General features: G+C 36.7%; 1 protein-coding gene across 2 annotated transcripts; it reads left to right on the top strand.

Annotated features, from left to right (window-relative positions):
- The first annotated feature begins 13 nt into the window (after positions 1-13).
- On the top strand, positions 14-27,820 carry LOC149841751 (uncharacterized). Of its 2 annotated transcripts, XM_090001149.1 has the most exons (14): positions 14-175; positions 269-314; positions 437-631; positions 8,989-9,125; positions 9,258-9,407; positions 10,074-10,175; positions 11,399-11,563; positions 12,272-12,382; positions 14,392-14,489; positions 21,650-21,773; positions 22,394-22,483; positions 24,632-24,676; positions 25,118-25,438; positions 27,580-27,820. In XM_090001149.1, the coding sequence occupies exons 1-14, from the start codon at positions 125-127 to the stop codon at positions 27,604-27,606; spliced, it is 1,662 nt and encodes a 553-aa protein (XP_089857275.1). In that variant the 5' UTR covers positions 14-124; the 3' UTR covers positions 27,607-27,820. The 2 variants fall into 2 exon arrangements, with proteins under 2 accessions (XP_089857275.1, XP_089857276.1); XM_090001150.1 differs by lacking the exon at positions 24,632-24,676.

Raw genomic sequence — 27,820 nt, 5'->3', positions numbered from 1 at the left:
CCGCTCCTTCCAATCACGCACACACACACCCCTGACCTCGAAATCTTCCACAGCAAGGAACCGCCTCCGGCGACTCCTCCCACTGTTTCCTGTGGGTTGGAGTCGGAAGCGCCTGCAATTTCCGATGGCCTTGCGCCGCCTCTTTTCTCGCCTCGACCCAAGTGCTGGATTACTGGTAATCTCTCTCTCTCTCTCTCATTTCCGTCATTCAATACGATCTTGTTCGATCTTCTTGTGATTTTTTCCGATCCTATTCGTTCCGTTGCAGAACATGACGGGTTTGGTGCTGCGTTCGGGGTTGGAGGTAGAAGAAGGTAATTGAACATCAAGATCAGTTGTTTCTATTAGGACCGATGCTTTCTTGGCTCGGTTTTTCTTGTTTCTTTTCTTTGCTCGAGTTTTGATTCGTTTCGGTGTTGTTTTTCTGGTGAATTAGGGTTGGGATTTGGGGGGTTTCGCCGGGGGTTTAGCGTTCCATCTGAAGACAGCGAGAAGGTTCTCAATTATGGGGTTGATGACGGCACTGGAGGTGATGAGATAGCGAAGATTAGGGCGGAGTTTGATGCGGCGAAGCGGAGTTTCCTTGACATACCGAACGCGATCAAGTTAATGCCGAAGATGGACCCTAAGGGTAATGCTTGCTCGTTTTAGGCCTGGGTTTGGTATCTTTCCCTTCATTTAGCATCTGTTTATTTAATATGTAATTTGTTCGACTCGATAATGCTTCGATTTTCTCTACCATGGCAGTCGTGGTTCCATTATTGATATGCTTTTTTTTATGTGATAAATGATGGATTATCTTACTTTAGTTGTCTGTGCATATGAATGGGTTGTAATTGTAGTTGGTTAACTGTAGACTGTGCATAATGGATAGATACCTAGTCTTTTCATGCATACTTCTTTGGACTCATCCTTTTTATCTCTGTTTTTCGTTCGCTGGTAGGACAGTGGTATTTATCACCCTCGACTATCATTTGTTCTTTTAATTTTTTTTCTTTTCTTTTTTTCCTGAATTGATTATGATTTTCTCATACAACAACGCTGAGAGCTAACTGTTAGAGTTCGTCCACCAATGTTCGGTTGATGCTGAGGAAGGAGATGAGTATGAGAAAGAGGGGTGGCTGCAACAAGTGGTACAATCCTTCATACATGGATCGTGCCCTATATGTTATATTTATACTCGAAATTAGATTGGGTCTGGATATTACACTATGTTACATCAGTTCCAGACCCAATATAAATAATACAAAGACTTTTGGATTGATACATAGATTTCGGGTCCAGATCCAGACCCGTAATGGGTAGAACGACCCAGTCTCAATACCTTCCCTCAAGTTGTGCATGGCCATGCACCATGGACAACTTGCTCTTCAAGAACCAAAATTGTACGCTGGTATGACTTTTAGTGAACAAATCCGCCACCTGATCAGCCATCCGAATATAAGCAGGTTCAACTTTTCTATCTTCTACCTTTTGCAGAATAAAATGTTGATCAATCTCTATATGTTTTGTATGACTGTGATGAATGGGGTTGAAAGAAATCTGGATGGCACTCTGATTATCACATAAAAGAGTAGTGGGTAGAATAGTTTCTCCTAATTCTACCAAAAGATGCCTCAACCATGTAACCTCTGTTGTAGCTGCTGCCATAGACCGATACTCGGCCTCAGTACTGGATCGTGCAACTGCACGTTGTTTCTTGCTACTTCATGCTATTAAGTTTCCATCAATAAAAACAGAATAGCCTGACACCGACCTTCTGTCATCTGGATCTCCAGCCCAATCAACATCTGCATATACAATTAGTCGACGTTGCTCTCCTTTAGTCTTAGATTGATGTTAAACTAAGCCATCCCCAAGTGTTCCCTTTAAGTATCGAAGGATTCTCTTGACAACATTCATATGTTCTGTGTGTGGATCATGCATGAATTGCGAGACTTGATTCACTGCATACACAATGTCTGGTCTAGTGAAAGTGAGATATTGAAGCATACCCACAAGGCTGCGATATTGTCTGGGATCTCCATATGCCTCCCCATCCTGAGCATTGAGCTTATGATTCAATACGCTGGGAGTGGACAGAGGTTTGCAATCCTTCATACCTGCCTTATTCAATAAATCCAAGGTATATTTGTGTTGAGTTAATGAAAGATATCTATCACGTCGGTCTACCTCAACCCCCAAGAAATAACGTAGAACCCCCAAATCTTTCATCTTAAACTTTTGACTCAGGAGAGCTTTTGTAGCTTCTATGTGTTCATCAGAATTCCCAGTAACAATAATATCATCTACATATATGAGAAATAAAATACTGACCTGACGATCTCGAAAGATAAATAAGGAATGATCGAGGTGAGATCGAATGAATCCATGTCATTGAACTTCGATAGACAAGCTATCAAACCAAGAACGAGAGGTCTGCTTTAGCATATAGATGGCTCTTCGTAATTTACAGACATGAGTGTTGGGACTGTGTTCTGCATAACCAGGGGGTTGCTCCATATACACTTATTCTTTCAGATTGCCATGCAAAAAGGCATTTTTGACATCAAGCTGACTGAGAGTCCAACCATACTGAACCGACAAAGATAAAATTAATCGAATGGTTCCCATCTTGACTACAGGGCTAAAAGTCTCATCATAGTCTTGCCTGTATTATTGAGTAAAGCCTTTGGCTACAAGTCTCGCATTGTAGCGTTCAATGGATCCATCAGGTTTATACTTGATCTTATAGACCCATTTAGAACCTACAACATTTTTGTCGGAGGGTCCAAGAACAATCTCCCAAGTTCCACATTCATGCAAGGCTTCCATCTCCTCATTCATAGCCTCAATCCACTTGATTGACATGCATTCCTGCGAGAAACTGACGGGTTCATCTTGCTTTTCAATCTGAGAAACAAATAATTGCAGGTTCGTAGAGAAGTTGTTATAATTGACCCATCTATTAATAGGGCGGCGAATTCTTCCAGTCCGTCTGGGTTGCACATCAATTTGCTGAGCATTATTCTTGTTTTGTCGTACATAGACAACTCCTTGAAATTTTGCGGCATCTGAAGTAGGCATGCTAGGAGCCTGCACATTTCTCAAGTCTTCCATCTGAGGCTCTATATCGGTCTCACTCCGTTCAACAGGTGATGTGTGACATGAGGTAACATCATGCGTCTCTATCTGGTTAAGTAACTCAGTAGCAAGCCATGACTGATACCACTCAACGACCCTATTGTGCCCATCTATACTTCCTGAGTCCTCAACAATGGTTTTATCAAACACAACATTTCGTGAGACTATGATGTGATGAGTGGTGGGGTCATAGCATCGATACCCTTTGTATTGATCGTCATATCCAACAAGCTTGCACATGCATGCTTTGTCCTGAAACTTATCACGTTGAGAGCTATCAATATGAACGTAACATATACAACCAAACACTCGTAATTCATTATAATCAGGTTGAATCCCGAAAAGAATAAAATAAGGGGATTGGTTCTCTAGCAATCTCTTGGGTAGAGGATTTATGATATACACAGCCGAGTGGAAGGCCTCCGTCCACAAACTCACGAGAACGTGAGTGTCATGCAACATACTCAAGGCACTTTCCACAATGTGCCGATGTTTTCTTTCCGCCACACCATTTTGTTGTGGTGTATGTGGGCAAGATATACGACGACTTATTCCATTATCTTGGAGAAATTCAGTAAATTATTTTGATAAATACTCGCTTCCTCCATCACATTAGAAATATTGAATTTTGGATGAGAATTGATTGCAGACTGAAGCGAAAAATGGGCAAAAGAGGTTGAACACCTCGGATTTATGTTTCATAAAATAAATCCAAGTATATATGGAATAACTATCGATAAAGATTACGTAATAACGACTCCCAGATAAAGAAGATTGTGGGGCAGGGCCCCAAACATCAGAATAGACAATTTCAAAAGGCACTGAAGCTCTTTGATTTATTGAATTAAAAGAAAGAACATGACTCTTACATAGTTGACAACTGGAACAAAATGAAGTATCAGACTCAACACTCAGACTAGACTCTGGAACAAGTTCACTCGACATAAGTTTCTTAATGAAAGAACCATTACAATGACCCAAACAACGATGCCAAATCTCTGTCTTATTACATTGAGATAAATTAAAACAATCTTTGAACGACGCTAGCTGGACTGGCTGAATGACCGACGAGTTTGATGAAACACCACGAACCGAAGAAGAAAATTCCTTAAGGACATACATGCTTCCCTGTCGTTCTCCTTCAACAAGCGTCTTCTTCGTGAGAAGATCCTTGACACATACAAAAGGAGTAAATTCGACGAAAGAATTAGTATCATCAACAAGTTTAGAGACAAAAACAATATTCTTGACAATACTGGGAGAATGATAGACATTGGACAAATTTAAGGAAGAATTAGGCAGTGAAAGGTTAACATTTTCAGTATGAGATATAGAGTGAAGGGTACCATCTCCAGTTTTAATATAAAAATTTCCACGATAAGGAATAGGTTTTAAAATCTTACTGACATCACCTGTCACATGTGCTTCAGCCCCAGAATCAATGTACCAGGTTCCTTGCTCATTCTGCTTCTTGAAAGGGCGGATATCAATAGATTCTTCACATTATCCTTTTCATCATCCTTCGAGTCTTCTCCTATTCTTTCTCTGTGAGAGAATCCTGCACCATTAAATTTTCCCTTGTTATGTGGGTTGTTCCACACTCACCTCGAAAGCCTCCATCCTCTTCCCGACATCATCCCTGTAACCAATACATCATGGTGGTTGGAGTTCAGGGCCATTTCTTCTCCTCGAATGGTAACTTTATACTGCAATAACTTCGCGCGAAGATCTTCAAAACTCGGCAGAGATGGAAGACATAGGAGGGAGGTGACCAACATGTGATAATTGGATCCAAGACCATTCAGTGCCTGTTGAACCTTTTCTTTGACAGAAATTTCACAACCCACCATGGCCAGTTGATTAGTGATGGTCTTGACTTTGTTCATGTATTCTGTAACTGACAAGTTTTCTTTCTTTAAGAGCTGGAATTCTTTCTTTAAATGTAGGATTCTGGCTTATGAAATCTGTGAATAAGTTTGCGCCAACCTCTGCCATAGCTCCATTCGTCGGGAATGCCCACTAAGTGATAAACTGCATTGCGATTGACAGGTTTCGTTGTTGAGGAAGTCGAGAAGGGAGGGAGAAGATAACTCGTGCTTTCTGGGAATCGGCAACCTCTTTTTTTTCTATTTGCTGCGGTAAACCTTGATTATATTAAATAGGGTTACAACATTTTTACAAGGACAAAGATGCTCTGTATAGGAAAAGCAAATTACAACATTATAAAACACGATATGGATATGGATCCAATAAGGGATCCATGTCCATTCATATTCTAATACCCTCCCTCAAGTTGTGCATGGGAGTAAACCATGTGCAACTTGTTCTTCCGATACCAGAAATGGTTCCGTGTGAGACCTTTTGTGAACGCATCAACTATTTGGTCTTCTAAAGACACATAAATTGGTTCAATTTCTTTGTCTGCTATCTTTTGTCTGATGAAATGTTGGTCAATTTCAATATGCTTGGTTTGACCCTGACCCTGATGAACAGGGTTGATTGCAATTTGTATGACACTTCTATTATCACACATAAGATTTGAACTTGAGACACTCTCTCCCATTTTTGTAAGTAGATACCTAATCCAGGTCACTTCAACTGTGCCAGCTGCCATAGATCTATACTCAGCCTCTGTGCTAGATCTTGCCACAACCTTCTGTTTTCTGCTATTCCATGAGACAAGATTTTTTTCCAATAAAAACACAGTATCTTGAAACAAATCTTCTTTCATCTGGGTCCCCTGCCCAGTCTGCATCTGTGTAGGCCAATATATCATGTTTTGGTGTCCCACATGAAGACTGAACATATGTGAGTCCATCACCCACCGTGCCTTTTAGATAGCGAAGAATACGTTTGACGACATCCATGTGACCAATTTCAGTTCATGCACGAACTGAGATACTTGATTTACAGAATATACGATGTCTGGTCTGGTAAAAGTGATGTACTGTAACATGCCCACTATACTGCGATACTTGCTTGCATCAAGATACAACTCACCATCACAAATGCTGAACTTTTGATTGACAACACTGGGTGTAGGCAGAGGTTTGCAATATGTCATTTCTGCTTTGGCCAGAAGATCAATAGTGTATTTGTGTTGAGTCAATGACATTTTTCCATCCTGTCTGACCACCTCTACACCAAGAAAATATCTCAGTTCTCCAAGATCTTTCATCTTGAACTACATACTTAGTAGCACTTTAATTCGCTGAATGTGGTCAGGGGCATTACCAGTGATCACGATATCATCAACATATATAAGTAAGAAAACCACAGTGGTACCATCCTTGTATATGAATAGAGAATGATCTAGTTGGGAACGGATGAAACCGTGGTTTTGAATTTCTAAAGAGAAGCTTTCAAACCATGATCTGGAGGCTTGCTTTAAGCCATACAATGCTCAGGTTAATTTGCATACATATTCCTTTGGGTCTCCCTATGCATAACCTCAAGGCTGCTCCATGTAAACCTCTTCTTTTAAATTCCCATGCAGAAATGCATTTTTAACATCAAGCTGACTAAGGGTCCATTCATGTTCAATTGCCAGGCCAAGGATAATACAAATAGTTTCCATTTTCACGACTGGGCTGAATGTCTTCTCGTAATCTTGACTGTATTCTTGAGTAAAACCTTTGGCAACAAGTCGTGCTTTGTATCGTTCAATACCACCATCCGGTTTATATTTAATCTTATAAACTCATTTTGAGCCAACAACATTTTTATCTGGGGGACGACCAACTATCTCCCATGTTTGACACTCATGAAGCGCCTCGATTTCCTCATTCATCGCTTCAATACATTTGTTAGAATGAATAGCTTGACGAAAACCAAGTGGTTCTTCATGTTTTTCAATCTTGGATAGAAAAACTTGAAAATCCATTAAAAAATTATCATAACTCACCCACTTTTCAATAGGATGCCTTACCCTGCCAGATCTTCTTGGTGCCTCTCCGTTATTGGACAATGCCACGTGTTCTTCAGCAGGCACATTTGTTTGCTCTTTGAGTCTCCTGGTATAGACATTTTCTTTGTATCTCAGACATTTTATTTTCAATGCCTCATCTGAAGTCGTCTCATCACATATGTGTTTAGAAGTCAGATTAGTGTGTTCTGCAGCATGTGAAATAAGTTCAACACTGAGCCATGGATCATACCAATTATCAGTAGTTTCAATATGTTTACGATTGTGATCCGCTTTATTCCCCAGAAAACTATTTTCATCAAAAACAACATTTCTGGAAATTCTGATTCATGTGTGCATATGTATTGTAAAGAGATAACGTGCAAATAAAACGTCAAGAAACAAAGCTCGTCAAGGAATAAAGATCGGGTGTGGTAATGTTAAGACTGATGCAGCGTGAAACAGATTTCAATCTGTTTCACGTGTGCACAGATGTTAACGTTCAGACGTTCCGATGCAGAGGGAAGATCGACGTCAAGAAATAAGATTATGCCCATTTTTTTTTTGTTTTAGGCTGAAGAGAAAAGAACATCAACAAGGAAGAGGGGAAAGGGGTAGAGGAAGAATCACGGTGACCTGTTGATGCACTGGATCTCGCAGGGCACACTTTCTGGAACCACGTTCGTGCACATCAGGCGGTGATTAGAATCGAGCCTGCTTTGATACCATGTTAGAGTTCGTCCACCAATGTTTGGTTGATGCTGAGGAAGGAGATGATTATGAGAAAGGGGGGGCGGCTGCAACAAGTGGTACAATCCTTCATACAAGGATCGTGCCCTATATGTTATATTTATACTGGAAATTAGATTGGGTCTGGATATTACACTATGTTACATCAGTTCCAGACCCAATATAAATAATACAAAGGCTTTTGGATTGATAGATAGATTTCAGGTCCAGATCCAGACCCGTAATGGGTAGAACGACCCGGTCTCAATACTAACAAGCCAAACCACATTAACCCGGCATAACGAGTCACATGCAGGGTTCAGATTGGCATGGTCCTCCTTGGATGGTGTTATGACGGGTTATCGATTGAATTAGATTCATAGTTGCCTGTATAAATATGTCAGGTAAACCCACTTGTAGGCTTTTTGTGCCCAGTTAGGCTGGGCAGATGGTGAATCGGTGAACCTTTTCTGGTCCTCCGCGTCCAATCCCTCCTTCAAAACTCTTCTATGAGTTTCAGCATCTAAGGTGGCAATCTGGCAATGTGTTATGAAGAGTATGAAGGCTCTGTTTGGAAGCCAGTGTTGGAGAGGAGATGAGAGGGGTGATGGGAGTGGAGATGAAAATGGGCGATGAGTCTAAGTTGTCAACAACATCCTTGTGACATCCAAGGATGTAGTTGAAAATGGCTCATCTCCACTCCCAACACCATTCTCATCTCCCAAAACAGTGTTCTCAAACACCTGTGAGGGTAGGTGGTATTAATTACACCCTCATTAAATACCATCTCCACTTTCATATCCTCCCATCTCGGGCTCCCAAACAGAGCCTAAGCAGATTGATAGGGATGGGGTTTGTTTTTGAGAATCATGATATCAAGTCTTATACTAGAGTATAGTCTGCTTAATCCATTTCAATCAACTAGGCGATTGAGACCTCTTCAAAATGAGAAAATAAGCATATTAACTTATATGTTGCCATTTCTCACAGAAAGGTTCAAATATTGGCTCTGGTGTTCACATCAAATCTGTGTTTCATGCTTTAAAAGTTATAGTTTCGATATCCCATGCCTCTTTTTTGGAAATCTTTGAATGTTGACAGCAGTATTATGTTAAAAGCATTCGGTCATGGTGTTCAAAATCTATGGACATAGATTGGTATTTGCTTTGTTCATTAAGATGATGAGAACCTCATGTACATTTTTTGTTGCCTTTTGTTCCCATGGAGTGTAGGTATCTATGTTAATAAAAACATGCGGTTGGAGAATATTCAAGTCTATGGTTTCGATTACGACTATACACTGGCTCATTATTCTGAGAACTTACAGAGTTTGATATACGACCTTGCAAAAGAGCATCTTGTTAATGAGGTTAGTTAGAACTGTCTTTAATTGAGATGTAGAAGAAAAATCTGTGTAAGGCAGTTTGTTGTCTTACATCTAGTCAATTTAGGATTGCACAGTCGATTCCCCGAGTTTTTGTTTTTGATATGCTTGTGACAGCATAGGTATCCTGAGAGCTGCATGCAATTTAAGTATGATCCCTCCTTTCCAATCAGAGGCCTATACTATGACAAACTAAAGGGCTGTCTTCTGAAAATGGACTTCTTCCAGTCAATTGAACCTGATGGATGCTTTTTTGGACGGCGTAAGGTAAGGGATTCATCTCTTTGCTGGTTACTCTAGTAAGTAGAAATTTTTTTTGGCTATGATTACTGGATGGCGGTGCCCCAGTTTGCTGGTAGGAAGATCAATAGTGGATGTTTAAGATATATAAAGTGAGGTAGGGACATGGCTTCTCAGTGTTCCCTTCACTAAAAGACACATTTGATGGCACTTTTAGATAATTTAGAGTCCAAAAAGGAGCATGCCACGAATTATTTTTTATTTTAATGTGTCAGGTTGAGAAATATGAGATGTTTTTTTTTTTGCTTTTTACAAGAGATTGAATCTTGTAATGCAATTGGTTGATGCACTATCTGGACCAGCCCACTGATTCACATTCATCTTCATCTAAGTTTCTAGCCAATAGATTGGGTATTATTTTGCGAAATTTTCTTCTTGCATTATTTTTTTCCAAATTGAACTAGATAATTCTACCACCAGCCTTGAAAAATAAAACCATTGATATTGTTATTTTTGCTTATAAATTCTGTACTTGTGTTTTATCCATAGTTTATCTGTGATGCTCTTTTGGCATCTAGTCCGTAATGCTTTTGATGTGGTGAATTACTTTCTGTTTGCATGATGAGGTGAGAGGTCATCAGATAGAAGAGTTATTATCTGAAGCTTACTTTGTTGTTATAACTTGACTAACAGCTAAGCAGGGAGGAAATCAATGAGATATATGGAACACGTCATATTGGGCGAGATCTTGCTCGTGGGCTTGTTGGTTTAATGGATCTTTTTTGCTTTAGTGAGGTAAATTTGCTGATTTCTTATCCCCATCATCATGTAGCTCAACTGATCCTATTTATTTTTGTTCTTATGTTCAACTGCATTCAACTTTTAATGCAGTTTCTTCAGGAAAAAAATTAAGGCACTGGTTGCCCTATTTCCTTATCCAGATTGTCATTTTAATTTTATTAGCAATTGATATGGACAAGCAATTAAATAGTATTCCTGGAAAGATGATGTCTTTGTTTTTTCATGTACTTCACATGCTATATTTGATTGACTCATATTTCTGAGGCAATTTTAACTTGGCAACATCAAATCCTAAGAAAGCTAGTCAGTTTATGCGATTGACTGTGAAGTTGAGCTCTTTTGACTTGTAATCTGTTTAGTATTAGTCACCATTATAGACAGTTTTCTATTATTAATTATGATAAAAATGGAAAGAGTTTATTTCAGATCCTGGAATATCTCTTTAATTTTTCCTTAAAAGTTTCAAAATTTTGGAATTCTTTTTGTTGTTCTGTATTCTCCACCATTTTCAAATATTTTTTTAGGTTTTGCTAATCTGTAAAAAGTAAAATATTCTAAATTCCTGAAGGAAATTGATGGCTGATATTACCTGAGACCTGCATGGCATGCATGCATGCACTTAAATATCGTTCCCTGGCATGCACACATACACAGGTGCTTTAGTGATATGCTGAACAGTCCAGATCTCTCTCTCTCTCTCTCTCTCTCTCTCTCTCTCTCTCTCTCTCCAAGCATACACATTCACGTGCTGCATCTTTCATTGCCAAGCAAGGGCAGCATATGACATTACTTCCCTGCCAAGCGGCCTCATGTCCCCTCCTCTGCTTGGTTGTGTTCCTGATAGAGGGATGACCTGAGGCTGGAGGAAATGCTTCTGGGTGTTACCTCCTATATTGATATCCGTATGTAATAGCTGGAAAACAGTGGATTTCCTGCCTTGTAGCAGGGAAGTTACAGCTTGAGGCACTGTGTCAGGTCAGAACTGCAGGGTGTGGGTTGCTCTATTCCGCTGGTTCCTTTTACTGCATCTGTGACTGTCTTTTGGATTTATGTGTTTATCTTCTTCTTTTTTATGTTGTCAATATATATTTATTTTCTTTCGGAAGTAACAGTTCCATTTGCGCACTATTACAGTCTTTTATGTTGTGTGTAATGACAAAGTGCTTTGTTATACTTTCTTACTAGCCAAGTTAAATTTTGGCACTGTTATTTTATAGGCTTGCCTTATTGCGGACATGGTACAGCATTTTGTTGATGCAAAGTTGGATTTTGATGCTAGCTATATTTATCAAGATGTAAACCGTGCAATTCAACATGTTCATCAAAGTGGACTTGTTCATCGGGAAATTCTTTCGGATCCTCAGAGATACTTAGTGAAGAATGTAAGTCTGTAAAAATTAAAATATAAGTTTGTGTAAGAACTTTTTCTCTTCTTGCTTAAAATCAGCATTTCATGTGTCTTTTCTTGCTGGATAAATATTCATCTTAGGCGAGACTTTCGTGAAAATCTCGGGTTTGTTTACATAAGTGAGCCATGTTTTTTTTTTTTAAATAAAATACTGATCCCAAGGTGGATCTTGGGCTCATCAAGACTGGCTTAAATTTTCCGTGTTCTTTTTTAAAAGTTTATGCTAATATGTTGTTATATAGTCTATATGCAAAACAGATGGCAAAAGAAAAAAAGGTCTACCCTAATTGTCAGGATGCTAATGGCACACAGAGAGGTGGCGGGTTCAAATTCCATACTGCCACTGTTAGTACTTTTAGTTATAAAAAAGTGAAAAATATGTGTTTTGATTCAATTCGAGCTCTGATCCTCGTTCATCTGAATCAAGCTAGCTCAAACGGCCCAGGCTCAAGCTCAGTTATGCTCATCCACATTTCTAAACCTAGATTTTGTCCACATGTTTTAGCTAACTGTTTGAAGAATAATCTGTCAGTTCTTGTTTTTACCATATTCACTTGAATTGAATTTCTTGGTAGTCTATTAAACAGACCTATGCTACACTATGTGATTGTGCATTACCTGCTTGCAATTCTTGGAACTGAATTTTGTGGCTTTTCACATGAGTTTTGGGTGCTTGGAACAGGGACAGGTGCTTCATTTTCTGAAAATGCTGAAGAATAAGGGAAAGAAACTTTTCTTGCTGACTAATTCACCATATTATTTTGTAGATGGCGGGATGAATTTTATGCTTGAGGTAATTATTATATTCTAAAATGCTAGTTTACTATATTTTTTCTTTAAAATGCAAAATCTCATAAACCCATGGGTATCCAGTTCTTTTGATATGCCTTCTTCATATTTGGAGGGCAGTTCTTCAATCTGTTGCTGCTTTTTCAAATCAATTTGCTCTGTGTGCTTTGTTTGTATTGATAACATCTCTGCATTCGGTTTTGGGGAGCTTTACCGTGCTTAAATTTGGTTCCCCATTCAGTTTTGTAAAATGGATTGAAATGGTTTCTTTATGGTTCCATTATTTACATCTTTTTCATGTTATAAATTGAATAGCTTGTTGAATTTTTCCTTTGACAATTTTTTGCATCAGGAAAAAACATATATCTTAGGGAAGAATCATGCATCTTCTCATACGTTTCTTTGTGATTTGAATGAGTTTGCTAAAGAATCAGTGGTTTGTTTTGTTTAGAAGTTCTTATTTCTCATGCACTCCTGCTTTTATATCAAAATCTTGGGAAGAATTTGTAATTTGGAGATTATAGAAGGTATAGATGTTTCAAGCATCCTGTTGATAAGTAAAAGAGGCTTGCTGCATGTGGGCTTGACCTGGGGCTCTAAGTTAGTTAAACAGCGATCGTGTGATGATAACTCCTTGGGGGTCTATGAAAGTGTGACCAAGCTCTTTCAATGCTTAAGAACAAATGCAAGATAAAAGTAGTCTTTCATAAGGAAACCCAGCCCATCATCTGCAGTTATAAATAACAATTCAATTGTTTAACCTATTTTCCAGACAATGCCCCCAAAAATTTTCTTTATTCTTGTTGACTTGCCTTAAAATCTATGTAACACAGACTCTTCTAACAGGGCACCGCACCTGCGTCTCACCCGCACCCATGCAGGTGCGACACTTGGACACTGCTTCCTCTGTGTCAGGTGAAGTCAACCACACTGAGGTCCTTTTCTGTCTAAAAGTAGATTCAATTAACCCAAACCAAGTCCAGTTTTATCTATATTATATATATAAATACATAAATGCACACACATACACGTAGCATTAACTTAAAACTGTTAAAAATTTTATATATATATATATATATATATATATATATATATATATATATATATATATATATATATATATATATATATATACCACGCACCTATGTGACATAGCTTAAAATTCTATGGCTTGTCCTACTGATCTGTCCTTTTTAAGTCATTGTTCACCACTTAACCTTTACTTGCTTGTGTAAGTGACATACCTTACCGTCCTCAAAGTTTGTCAAAGTTTATTTTTTTGTTGTGCAATTTATGAACCTTTTAGTTTACTTTATGAAATTCTAAAAGAAAGCTCAAAACTCTGGTTAATCCAAAATTGCACTAGAATTAAGGAAGGTTTTAACTAGTCCAAGTTCCATTGAGAATGGTAGATCCAAAAGTTGCTGTGGCTGAAAATTTTTGTTTTTAGTAATGCACCTGAAGATACTTCTGATTTTTAGTGACAATGTTGAAGGCATGACTGAGGCCATTAAATTATACAAATGAATTTATTTGATTTCTGGTACAAAATTACAAATCATTCACAGTTTCTGTTTTGTGAGACTTTCTGGAAATCAAATGCTTAGATCCTTGAAGAATAGTGTTTATTTCTTATACAGTATTATCTATTCTGTTTTGTTTTTGGAGTTATAAATATACGAAAAGCTATGCTAGATGCTTCTTTCTCTTTCTTTGTCTCATTAACAGTATGACTTACATTTTTATTTGATAGCATATATGAAAAAGGTGAATCCTATATTTCAGTTGAATATATGTTTGTGTTGGTAACTATTTATAATCAAGAATAACCTACCTGTTGTCAAATGTCAAGCACTTTTTTTTATTAAAGAAATGGTTTTAAAGTGCTATTCCCATTTTTTTCTTAAATTTTGTGGTATCCTCTACTAAATGTGAGTGCTTTATTAGATTTCTGAAGACTATATGTGAACAACTACTTCATTAATTTGACTATCTGTTGAAAATTTTGTATAGGACACAAGTGGAAGTGGAGGCTCTTGGAGGCAACTTTTTGACGTTATAATTGCTCAAGCTAATAAGCCAAGTTTTTACACTTCAGAACATCTATTCCGGTTTGTCCATATTACTTTTTCCTGTTAAATAATGTGTCATAACCTAGGCTAACTAGGAATTTTTGTTCTTTTCTTTTTAGTTTAGTTAGTATAGGTTTAGTTTAGTTAGTATAGGATTTTTCTTTTTTATTTTATAGCTTCTTTGAATAGTCAACGTTTGACTTAGTCAAAAAGCTAAAAGTTGGGCTCCCAATGGCTCTATTTAGAGCGGTTGGGAGCCCAACGACTCTCTCCTCTAAGCTCTTTCATTGTATATAAATATGGGGCATTGCCCCTTCACTATGCATGAATTTCTCTAGTGTGATTCTCAATCAATAATACATGTTTTTTTCTCTCTTGTTGTTGCATACCTTTTTTTGGGGGGGGGGGTATTTTGTATGAACTATGAACCTTTGTGGTTCTTGTGAGTGTTCTTTTTCGACACTTTGGTTGGAGCTCTTTGAAGTATTGATTGGTGGTGATCTAAGAGCTCATCTTCTTACATGGTATCAGAGCTTGGTGATCAAGCTAAGTTTATTTTTGGGACATTGGGAAATGCCATTCAAAGTTTGAAAAAGAAGTGAAGCTCTCTTTCTATTTCGAATAAAGTGTGTGTGAAATCGTGATCGTGTAAAAGCTTGGAGGAACGCTCATACTCGTTTTCGGTGGTGTACTCATTATCCTCACTTTCATCTCTTCTCCATTCTTCTTCTTTTTCTTTTTCTTTTCTTCTCAAACCTTGTAAAATGGATGACAATGATCATGTCACCATTAAACCTATTAAGCTCAATGATTTTAACTATGTTACGTGGGCTTCAATTATGAAACACCTTATATGGGGAATGGGGTTGTGGGATTAGTGTATGTGACCGATTCAGAACCCAAACTAATACTTATAAAGGTAGAAGGTGAGAAAGAGATACCTCTTACGGAGGTTGAAAAAAATAAAGTCATTACCACTTACGAAAAAAAATGGAAAGAATGGAGAACGGGACATGCCAAGATTATGTTTTGGCTAATTAATAGCGTCGATATCAAAAAATGTTCAAGTCTTGCAAAATTTGAACATGCAAACAATGCATGAGACTATGTTAAGAGAATGTATTCTCTTAAAGATATTGCACATGCGTATAATTTACAAGATAAAGTACGAAATATGGTTCAAGGGGACAAGAGCATTAGAGAATACTATAATATATTGTTCGAATTATAGGAAAAGTTGACTCTTCTTAAACCAAAGTGGCATTGTTCGGAAGACATAAAACTCTGTCAAAATCAAATAAATACGAAGCATTTTTTCTAATTTATTAATGGATTAAGATCGGAGTTTGAAACTTTGAATCAAGTAAGTTTGTTCTCTTTCATCGAGGGAAAGTTCTTTCAATAGAAGACACGATAGAAGAATTACGTATGAAAGAGAATAGACTTAAGAAAAGAATCTCCAAGTGTGATGATGACTCGGTCATAGCCGTATCTAGATCGAGAAATTATGTTCGTACATACAAACCTCCATACTATGGGAGGACAAATGATGAGAAACAAGGAAATGAATTTGAAAAAAGGAAAGTCATTTGTTACTATTGCCGTGAACCGAGACATGTGAAAACATATTGTCCGAAATTGAAGAAACCCTATGAAAAGAAGATTGCCTCTGTCGGATCTCCACAAGAATCAAGCGAACCATCCATTAAAAGCATGTCCTTAATTCAATTAGTGAAGGCACTTCAACCCTGAGTCACACAGACTCGGTTAGGGAGGCGCCGCACTCGAGTCGACACGCCCCGACACGGGTGCGGCTTAGGACATGGCCCAGACTCAGTCAACGACGAGTCAGACTCGGTCAACGAATCGAGGCCGAGTCTGTCCTCGTTTTAGACTCGGTCAACATTGATCAGTCCAAAAGTTTCCATTTTTAGGGCAAAAAACAAAAAAAAAAGATCTTTTTATATATATTTTAATATATATATATAGCATGAGTCTCAAACATAAGCCCCAGAAAAAAAAATCCTGCGTCGGGGGGAGCCCCCGGACCCCCCTTTCTGCAAGGGCAAAAGTACAATTTGCAGAGTTTGTAAAAACACTCATGCTGGTGCCAAACTTTAGAGGACAATATCCACATATATGCACACACTGAATATATATATATAGCTATGTCCCCGTGTCCAAAAATTTTGAAATTGCGCCGCACCTGTGTCGCACCCGCACCCATGTGACATAGCTTCAACCTCTACTCAAAGAAGCATTTTTATCCACTGGAGTTACAACCTCTTCCTTCGGCATCTCTGATCTCGATAAATCTCTTTGGCTTCTTGACTCAAGTGTCTCTTTTCATATGATACCAAATATTGATATCTTATCAAAATGTCATAACTCAAGTGGGTCAAATGTTTTTACCGATGCTGAAACATCTCTTGAGATCAAAGGAATAGAAAATTTTGAAAATATTTCTCAAAACTCAAAAAGATTTTGTATTCCACAAATTAGATATATTCTTAAACTTAATCTAAATCTTTTATCTGTTTCTTAATTATCTGACCATGGATGTAATGTTTTCTTCTCCACTCATGGTTGTCGAGTGTAGGATCACCAGTTAGGGAAGTTGATTGGGGAAGGCCATAGAGAAGGAAGCTTATATTACATGGATTTTTTAGAAATATTCAAGAATACATTATGTTGTAATGTTCAGAAAATGGATTTGGATCTATGGCACAAGAGACTTGGCCATCTTAGTGTATCCGAGATCTAGTTTTTTCCAAAGATGATTTTTTTTTGTAATTTTGTAAACTTTACATGTGAAAAATGTATTCTTGGTAAAATGAAGAGATTACCTTTTCAAGAAAGGACCTTTGTTTCTTCTTGACCATTTGAGTTAATACATTCGGATGTGTGGGGATCCACACCTTTTATATCAAGGTGACTTTATGTATTATGTAATCTTTGTAGACAATTTTACAAGACATACTTGGATCTATTTTCTTAAACATAAATCTAAAGTTTTCTTACACTTTCAAATATTTTATAATCTAGTCAAAAATCAATTTAAGAATGATATTTCAATCTTTCGCACTGATTCAGAGGGAGAGTTTTTATCAAAAGAATTTAAAGATTATCTAAATCTATACGGTATCACACATCAAAGATCATGTCCCTATACCCCTCAACAAAATGGTTTAGCAAAAAGAAAGCATAGGCATATTATAGAGACAACAAGAACTTCACTTATTACATATCAATTACCTAATTTTTTTTGGGCCGAAGCCATTCTAACTGTAGTTTATCTTATTAACAGAATGCCATTATCTTCATTAAAAAATATATCTCCTGTTGAAAAACTTTTCAAACAAATTCTAGATTATTTTAGGTTAAGGGTTTTTTGGTGCAAGTGTTGTTTTTTCTGACAAAAATGACAAACTCTCTACTTGTGCTATTCCTTGTATTTTTCTAGGATATGTAAATTATCAAAAAAAGCTACAAATGTTTTGATTTGAAAACTAAAAAGTTATATATATATCAAGAAATGTATTTTTTTGGAAAAGAAAAGCTTTTTTGAAAATGAGAACTCTAAGGAAATAAATGAGTATCTTTTTTATTGGACTTAGTTTCAAAGATTGATGAAGTTGTTATTGATGAAAGCCAAGAAGATAAAAATGACAGAATCATTTCATGATAATCAAGATTGTATTCAATACTCTAGGCAGGGTAATTTAGAACAACCATGTGCTCTCGAAAAATATACTAGTAAGAAAGAACACGAAGAAATACAAACAAGAAGGTCATCTCGAGTATCAAAAGTCCCCCAAAAACTTGTGTCTTATGAGTCTTTTTCACCTAAGTATCGACCTTACATTGCATTAATACATTCTTACTTAGAACCTTCTAACCTATGTCACATGGGTGCGGGTGCGGGTGTGACACGGGTGCGGTGCAATTTCAAAAATTTTGGACACGGGGACTCGGCTATATATATATAAAAGTGCACAGTCTGTGACTGTGCAATATAAAATATATAAAAAAATCAATTTTTTTAGTTTTTTACCCTAAAAATGGATGAATATAGACTCAATCAACGTTGATCGAGTCCAAAACGTAGACGGACTTGGCCCCGGTGTGTTGATCGAGTTCGACTCTTCGTTGATCATGTTCGCCTCATGTCCGAAGCTGCACCCATGTCTGGGCGTGTCGACGTAGGTTCATCGACCCCCTAGCCAAGTCCGTGTGACATAGCTTCTAACTATGTTGCAGCAAATGAACATTTTGAATGGGTAGAAGCGATGGCAACAAAATTAAATGCCTTAGAAAAAACGAATACCTGGACTATTCAAGATATTTCATCGGGCAAAAAGCCTATAAGTTGTTGATATGTGTATAAAGTTAAAACCAAGAGTGACGGAACTCTTGAAAGGTTCAAGACCAGATTAGTTGTCAAAAGTTATTCCAAAGTGTATGAAATAGATTATGAAAAGACCTTTGCTCCAGTCGCTAGAATGATCATAGTTAGGACCCTAGTAGCTCTTGCCCTTTTAAAGAAATGTCATATATATCAAATAGATGTCAAAAATGCATTTCTCAATGAAAGCTTAGCTGAAGAAGTGTACACGGAACTACCACCTGACATTAAAATTCTTAAAGGAAAAGCTCTTCATTTAAATAAGGTTTTGTATAGTTTTAAACAAGCCCTAAAAGCTTGTTTTGACAAATTTAGTCAAGTTATGCTTGATTTTGGTTTTGAATCTTGTCTTACTGACACAACTTTATTTGTTAAGAATTCTGATGCATGTATTATTGTTCTCCTTTGTGTAGACAACATGATCATAAATGAAAGTGATAAACATGGAGTTGAAAACATTAAAAGATTTCTCAAAATACACTTTGAAATGAGTGATTTGGGTTTTTTAAATTTATTTCTTGGTATAGAAGTTGTTTATTCCTTTAGAGGCTATTTGCTAACTCAATCTAAGTTTGCTCTAGATATTGTTGACAAATCTAGTATCTCGGATGAGATAAAGGTTGACACTCACGAAGTTGTAAATATCAAAATGAAGATTGATGATGGAAAAACACTTGAAAATTCAATATCTTACAAACAACTTGTCGGGGCACTGTCTTATTTATCCATTACAAAACCTGACATTGCGCATGTCGTTTACACAACAAGCAATTTCAACATGCTCCTATCATTGTTCATATGAGAGTTGTTTTTTGTATTATTAGATATATTAAAACTTTTATTTTTTGAAGACTTTTTTTGTTTGCTTCTTCCTTCTTAGATTTAATTGCTTATACTGATGCAGATTGGGGAAGTGATCTCAATAGTAGACATTCAACTATTGGTTTCCATGTATTTTTAGGCGAATTTTTGATTTCTTGGAGGTGCAAGCAATAGAAAGTCTCTCTCTCATCAACCGAGTCCAGAGCTATGGTTACAACAACTATGGAAGTAGTCTGGCTAAGGCGATTGCTTCATAACATGGGTGTTCAGAGTACAGGGGCATCATAACTATGCTACTACAACAAAAGTTTTATTTACATTGTCAACAACCAGACATTCTACGAACGAACCAAGCACATTAAAATGGATTGTACGAGAGAAATTTCGACACGACACTATTGATCTTCCCTGTGTTTCTTCAGAATATCAACCGACAGACTTCTTTACCAAATCTCTTGTTGTTCCTCGATTTCACTTTCTATTGGACAAACTTTTGGTTATCCAACCGTAAGGTCGAAGGAGAGTGTTAAATAATGTATCATAACTTAGGATAACTAGGAATTTTTGTTCTTTTCTTTTTAGTTTAGTTTAGTTAGTATAAGATTTTTTTGTTGTTGCATACCTTTTTTTTTTTAGGTATTTTGTATGAACCTTTGTGGTTCTTGTGAGTGTTTTTTTTCGACACTTTGGTTGGAACTCTTTGAAGTATTGATTGGTGGTGATCTAAGAGCTCATCTTCTTACATCTCCGAGTTAGTGCTTACTGTCATATGCATGAGTAAATAAATTATCTGAATGGTCCTTATGGTCAGTTTGTTTTTGTGTGATCTTGTCTTTGTGCATGAGTGTGTCCTGGGAGAGGGCTGCAGGACCCTATACACTTCATTACATGGCTGAGAAATACACTCTAACTGTTTCCCACCACAGCCAGCCTAGAAGCCAGTGTTATCAGTATTGTACGTTATGATACGGCGTATCGCTGGTCCATGTAATATACCCCCCTGAACGATACAATGTGATATTCAGTTATTTTAAATTTTATTTTATTTTTGTATTATGTGATTGTTATAATTTGTTTACTTAAACCCTTGTTCTTTTGTTTGTTATCTAATGTGACTCTTTAATAGTAAACCTTTTGTTTTTGTTAGTTGTTAGTTTGTTACAATATCGTTTCACATGTTATAGTAGTACATGCGTATGTTTAATTGTTCATAATGCTTAAATTTGATTTCTTTTTTCCTGTTTTGGGGGATTTTTTTCTGATTTTGTGTATTTTTTATTTTTTGTGATTTTTAAAATAGGATTTTTCCGTATCTTATGATATGTTACGATACAATACACTCATATCGCTAGCCGTTCCGATACGATAATTACAACATTGCTAGAAACCAATGAGGTTGGTACCATCTAGTAAGACTAAGGACAGTTCCCAAACCATTGGTTTTGTTTTTCTCATGGCTGAAGACTGATAGGATTACATTTATAGAATGATGGCCTATTGTGACCCAGTATATTGTTCCATATTTCCCAGTTGGCTGTCACTTGTCCAGCGTGAGGACCAACAGAGAGTATGCCAGACAGTGCCAAAAACAGAGTATACCACTGGTATTGTACTATGTGTGTGTGTGCGTGTACGCATGCATGCATGTGTGTGTATGTTGGCGGATGGAGAGCTAAAGCATGGGCCTAACCCCCAAAGCTAAGATGCAGCTGTATCTTAGCATCATGAGTTATTCAAAGGATTTTAGATTGGCCTGTTAGTGACTCATCTGGCCAATGTAATGTATCCTGGTTATTTGCAGAATAATTCAAACTATGATTATGATTCTTTGAGCTTCATTTAAACAAAATTGAAATTTCATTGTCTTTGACAAATTAATTGTTTAGTTTAGTTGAATGCTTCCATTTGTTCCTTTGCTGTTGCATTATAGTCTTAATCGCTATCCTTTCTCACTGTTTATTTGCTCTTGTAGTTCTTATGACATTGAAAAGGACACACTAGCATTTTCAAAGGTTGACTCTTTCCTTCCAAACCAGATTTATTACCATGGGAACCTTAAAGCTTTTCTTCAGATTACCAAGTGGCATGGTCCTGAGGTACTCCATGGTTTGTCTTGGGTCTTCTCATTCTTTGGATATATCTCCCTACAATAGATAATTATTAGCATAACAGCAGAAATTTTTGTTAGTTGGACACTTTACACACATGATTCTCTTGGTCATACTTTTAGTCATACTAGTTCGCTAAGCTGAAACTTATTTTACTGCTAAAATGTCCATGGCTGTTTATTTTCTAAGGACCGGGACTCATGAACTTTCTAGATATATATACACTTGAAATATCAAAAAATCAAAACCTTGAAATTCAAGTAGCTACTTTTGCATTGCATATGTGAATAATAATAGGGGCCAAGGGCTTCTATAATTATCATGGGTTTCATGGAAGTTTATGAGACCCTAATTTTTATTGTGTAAGTTCTGGTGCATCACATGATCAACCATGCAATGCAAGTTGTTCTTGGTACAATCACATTCATGGGAAATCTTTTTTTAACTGGTTTAAGTTGCATTAGATCTCTATGCATGGTTTTCTTAATGGTCTAGTGTATGATTTTATGTTTTCTCTAGGTCCATTTGTTGTATCTTCAACCTCTTTATCCTTCTATTATATTTGTACATTGGGTATTGTCAAGAATCTTTTGTTTCTTGTTTTCTAGGTGATATATTTTGGTGATCATTTATTCAGTGATTTGAGAGGACCATCGAAGGCTGGTTGGCGTACTGCAGCTATCATCCACGAGCTAGAAGTATGCACCTCCTTCTTCATGCTTTGCTTTTATAGGTTTAGGTTTGCTGAGTATTTGTTAGCCTTGTGAAAATAAATATATGTTTGCGTAAGGCTCTATTCCAATTGTTGTTCATCAGTTCTTCGAACTCTATTTTGTGTGTAACCCTATACTCTTAGTGAAACATTTTTCTCTATCAATGTCACATATATGACTTTGTCAATCCTACTGGTCACAGAACGCACATGCAGATTCTTTTTATTTCCGAACAAATAATATATGACAGATGGATAAAGTATTGGAGCACCTTCATAATGTAATATACATTGTCAACTTGCTTTTCAATTTTAGTTGCCTAAGTCAGAGGGACTTATCTAAGAACACAAAAGACTGAAATATTGCTGTCAATCTAGATCTTTATAGAGGTCACCTAATGGATGACCTAAGGGAATGTAGAGCATACAAATAGCACTACGAACAAACTCTTCTTTATATGATTGCAAGCCACTTGAATATGCTCTGATCCATAGTTGGCAAACTCGTGACTCGGGCTTGGATTGGACCCCTACTGACGAGTCAGGACTCTATATTTTATAGTGTAAGCATATGAATAAGACATGGAAATAACTAAACTTCAAGCTAATATGTCAATAGCTAAGTTACAAAAACATATAATTATACATGATTATGAACTTTTTTCATTGAACAATATTAGATTCTTCATAACAAGTGACTTTATATAAGAATTATGCATTAAAATAATAAAATACATGATAAAAGTTTTATTTAAGAAGTTGGATCGGCAGTCTTGAATCGTGATCCAGTTGGGGTCCGATCCGGGCCGACTCGGGCGATTCTCGAGTTGACTCGCCGGGTTTGCCAACTATGCTCTGATCTGCATATTCTTCTCAAAATGCATAGCATTTATAAATGAACACAAATTTTTGACACAAAAAACTTGGAAAATCTTGTCTTTAAGGGTGTGTTTAGATTCACCCACTGGCTTGGATTGGACCCCTACTGACGAGTCAGGACTCTATATTTTATAGTGTAAGCATATGAATAAGACATGGAAATAACTAAACTTCAAGCTAATATGTCAATAGCTAAGTTACAAAAACATATAATTATACATGATTATGAACTTTTTTCATTGAACAATATTAGATTCTTCATAACAAGTGACTTTATATAAGAATTATGCATTAAAATAATAAAATACATGATAAAAAATTTATTTAAGAGGTTGGATCGGCAGTCTTGAATCGTGATCCAGTTGGGGTGATTCCCGAGTCGACTCGCCGGGTTTGCCAACTATGCTTATTCTTCTCAAAATGCATAGCATTTATAAATGAACACAAATTTTTGACACAAAAAACTTGGAAAATCTTGCCTTTAAGGGTGTGTTTAGATTCACCCACTGATTTATGTAAATAGTATGAGTAGGGATATTGTATTGTGGTGCATGATGCAGTGCCACAACTTATCCTAGGTTTGTGGATAAGTGTGTGCATCCAAACACTCAGAATTTTTTTCTCGAATTTCCCAAGTTTAAGTGAAAATGGATGACCAAGACTTGCTGCCATAGGGATTATTGGTCTTTGGCATCGGAGTTGGAAGCAACACAATTAGGGCAGTTTCAAGCTTTATCTTTGTTTTTTCATTTGTGACAGCAATTCCAAGAAGTTCCCATTATTTGTGTGATGCTTCCTCCTTTTGCTTCTTTTTCTTTTTCCTTTCAAACCTTAAACTTTTCCATTTTCTGCTGTTTCTTTAGCTGCCGTTGATTCACATGCATATTTCCATCCTGACAATATTGCAAAGAATATTAAAACAAATTACAGCTCATGGTACTTCTACCTTTATAGAATCAACAAACATGGATGAGCTAGTTTTGTTTTCAACTTTTCATCGTTCTTAATACATCTGCCATAAATTGTTTGTAGTTTTGGTTTCATTTGCCTCCATTGTGACTAATTGACTTAATAAAAGCTGATCAAAAGCGGGATAAAAGAAAACATGAATATCTTGATAAAGGGAACAATCATCTATTATGTCACCCCAACGGTGTATTTATTGGCCATCTAAGAGTTGTTTTATACTTTTCTACCAGAAGCACAAATTATTAATGCTCTTGTTAATGTCATGAATATTTATTGTTCACTGCAGAATGAGATAAGGATCCAAAATGAGGACAGTTACAGATATCAACAGGTAACGAAAATTTGAAATCATCTTTGTGATATTCCACTCGAGTGTGGGGCCTGGTTGGATAAAGAAATGTTCCATTACTTGTGTATCAAGGTTGGTTTCCAACTAAATGTGTGGGAATGAACAACTGCAATACCTAATATTTGAAAGATCCCCTTGATCATTCTCTGCAGTATTACTTTGGATGATGTCACTAAAGATGGACATTACTCAATGGATGATAGTCACTGACCTACTGGCCAGCGACCCATGGCTGCCATTCCCATTGAGAGTCGTCCATCTCAAAGATTGACAATGTTAATGTCACTGTTCATGTTTAACACTTTTATTGGCTTTCCAGACAAAGTATTTGCTACAAAAATAAATTTCAAGGCTTTGTTCATCACCTTGTTCTACTTGGTGTCAATTTTGATTTGTAATACTTTTCTGTTGCACCCATAACAGGCTAAATTTCACATTATACAAGGTCTTCTAGGAAAACTTCATGCTTGTCTCGGGAACTGCCAGAGAGGAGAAGCTTACAGCACACTTCTTAATGAACTGAATGATGAAAGACAGAGGGCTCGTGCAGCCATGAAAGCCATGTTCAATCGTTTCTTTGGTGCAACCTTCCTAACAGACACTGGGCAAGAATCTGCTTTTGCATACAATATTCAGCAGTATGCAGATGTGTACACCAGCAAACCTGAGAACTTCTTGTTTTATCCTTCTGAAGCTTGGCTACATGCACCCTTTGACATCAAAATTGTGCCGCATCATGTGAAGGTACAAATTCGCAACTTCATATCATCTCTGTGTTAAAATAGATATGTTTTTGTTAATGCACAAGATTGGCAATTTTGTTTATCTATTAACCTTAGGTCAATGTACTTTGCCATCAAATTTTGTTTACCTTTTTGTAAGAATCACCTGGAAGCGGAGGACAATTGCAAGGGCCCTAAGATGTTAGACGTCATCTGGACTGTGAGTAATCAACTAGCTTGGGGCCCATGCAACTAGTTAACACCGATAAATAGTAATGGAGTTTGAGTCAAATTAATCAATAAATGCTATCTGTTATGGATAGCTCTTCTATAGTAAAGCCTGCTGCTGAAGCCATACAAAGCATGTTTAGCTGCAAAAATTATTAGAGATGCAGAAGCATGCAAAAACAGACCATTGTGAGGCACTTTGCTGATGCTCCCTGTTCTTGGTTAGGGAGAGACTTTCTTAGCAGGAGATGATGGTACTGCTTTTAATTTGTGGATTGATATCTTTTGATATCACGAATCCCATTGTTATTGGAGGGGATATGTTTAGGTGTTAAAGTCTGCTTACGTTAATTTTGTTTCCATACAATATAAAAGATCATGCGCATGTATCTGGATGTAAATAGAGAATAAATAGTAGCTTCATTTTTGCGGTCTCAGAGCATGACTATAATGCAACTATGCTCTCACATCTTTAATTGTCAGTCGTAATATATTTTTTGTACTCATGCTCCTTTTCTTTCACATGTCATTTAAATTTGTATTGTTTTTTTTCCAAAGTTTATGCTTTCAATTCAGCTACAAGATTCCCGCCCAGATGTGCTTGGATCCCATTTGCTCTTAAAAAAAAAATAGTCCATTTGCTGTAAAACATAATAGAAGTGAAAATTAATAATGGCAAATATCTAAACAAGAGTTAATGACCACTATTAGAAATCTTGGTAAACAATTATCATTGAACCCAATTGAGGACTGTCTTCTTTTGAAGAAGGATAAACTAACTCCTAGATTAAAAAAAATTATATCCTTACCAAGCCAAAGAAAAACAACTTTTGGCTGTCAGATGCATCAGACTAACTATTTTCTCAAGGTGGATTCAACAAAATGAAAGAAAACTTTGTCAAACAATCTAAAACGATGGAATTGCATGAAATAATTAACTTGTTCCCACTTTCAGTTCATTAGTACCGTGAAAAAATGCTACCATTCATTATAAATTTATAATTCATTGCAGACAATTCCCCCTGTTTGGATCACTTTATAAATTGCTCCTTGTCGTTTATGCTTATTTTAAAGTGCAAGTTTTGGTGTTTAGATCTTTTGTTTTTATTTTTTCTAAAGACTTTTTATAAATTTCACCCTTTTTTAAGGCCCTGTTTTGATCTGTTTTTGTTTATTGCTTACAAAAATAGTTAAAGCATATTTTATAATGAAGATATTTGCCCTTATATTTAATTAAGTGAATGTTTGGATCACCAACTATTTAAATTTTAATAAGAAAGATTGGTTAGTAGTAGTGATGGTGGATGGTTGTGGTGGTAATGGTGGTGGTGGTGATGACATAGTGATCGTGGTAGTGATGTTGGTGGTGCTGGTGGTGAGTCTGGTGACAGTAATGGTGATGGTGATCCAAACACCACTACTACCACCAGGACCACTACTACCACCATTACCACCACCACCAGCACCACCACCACCACCTTTGGCATCACTGCCATTACCACCACCATCATCACCACCACCGTCACCTTCATTACTACCAGCACCACCACTATCACGACCACCACCTCCACCACTATTACCATTGCCATCACCATCATCACTCCTACTCACTGATCTTTTCTTTATTATAATTTAAATAGGGATGATCCAAACATTCACTTAATTAAAATAAAGGCAAGATTCTTCTTTATAAAATGTGATTAAATTTATATTTGTAAGCAATAAATAAAAATAGATCCAAGCAGGGCCTTTCAGTATTATTTTTTCTTTGCCCTCCAGCACTAAGCATAATAGCAGGTTGTGAAAGTTAAAAGTACTTCATTTCAGATGCGTCATAATTAATTTTCTTGCTAGATGTTATTTTACCGTTTATTTTTAACAGCTGTTTGTGTTCTTTTTATGGACGTAAACTCCAAAAAAAATTGGGTTCCACAGGTTCCGGCAAGCTTGTTTAAGACTTGAGAAATGATGGGCTGCATCCTTACGTGGTAAATATTTGATGTCATGGTTGGTGTTTGATGTTGTCCATTCTTTCAGCCAGTCATTCAAATTATATTTGGCCTTGAGAACTGTCTGTTATGGGTGGCTGGTTATTAAATAAAAACATTCTTATAACCGGATTTTGTAATGATTTGTTAGTCAATTAATGGATGGAAATTTTGTGGGAGGAAGCAAA

This window comes from Nuphar pumila, chromosome 3 (assembly GCF_984573655.1).
Source record: "Nuphar pumila chromosome 3, dmNupPumi1.hap1.1, whole genome shotgun sequence".
Classification (NCBI taxonomy): Eukaryota; Viridiplantae; Streptophyta; class Magnoliopsida; order Nymphaeales; family Nymphaeaceae; genus Nuphar; species Nuphar pumila.
The sequence above is the reverse complement of the archived record's forward strand: the minus strand, read 5'-3'. Positions and strand labels throughout refer to the sequence as shown.

Excerpts from the sequence above, each read along its gene's own strand:
- LOC149841751 (XM_090001149.1), top strand. The coding sequence starts at position 125 with ATGGCCTTGCGCCGCCTCTTTTCTCGCCTCGACCCAAGTGCTGGATTA. Across the intron at positions 11,564-12,271 it reads AGAGATACTTAGTGAAGAAT|GGACAGGTGCTTCATTTTCT; the intron begins GTAAGTCTGTAA and ends TGCTTGGAACAG. Across the intron at positions 22,484-24,631 it reads CTATCATCCACGAGCTAGAA|AATGAGATAAGGATCCAAAA; the intron begins GTATGCACCTCC and ends TGTTCACTGCAG.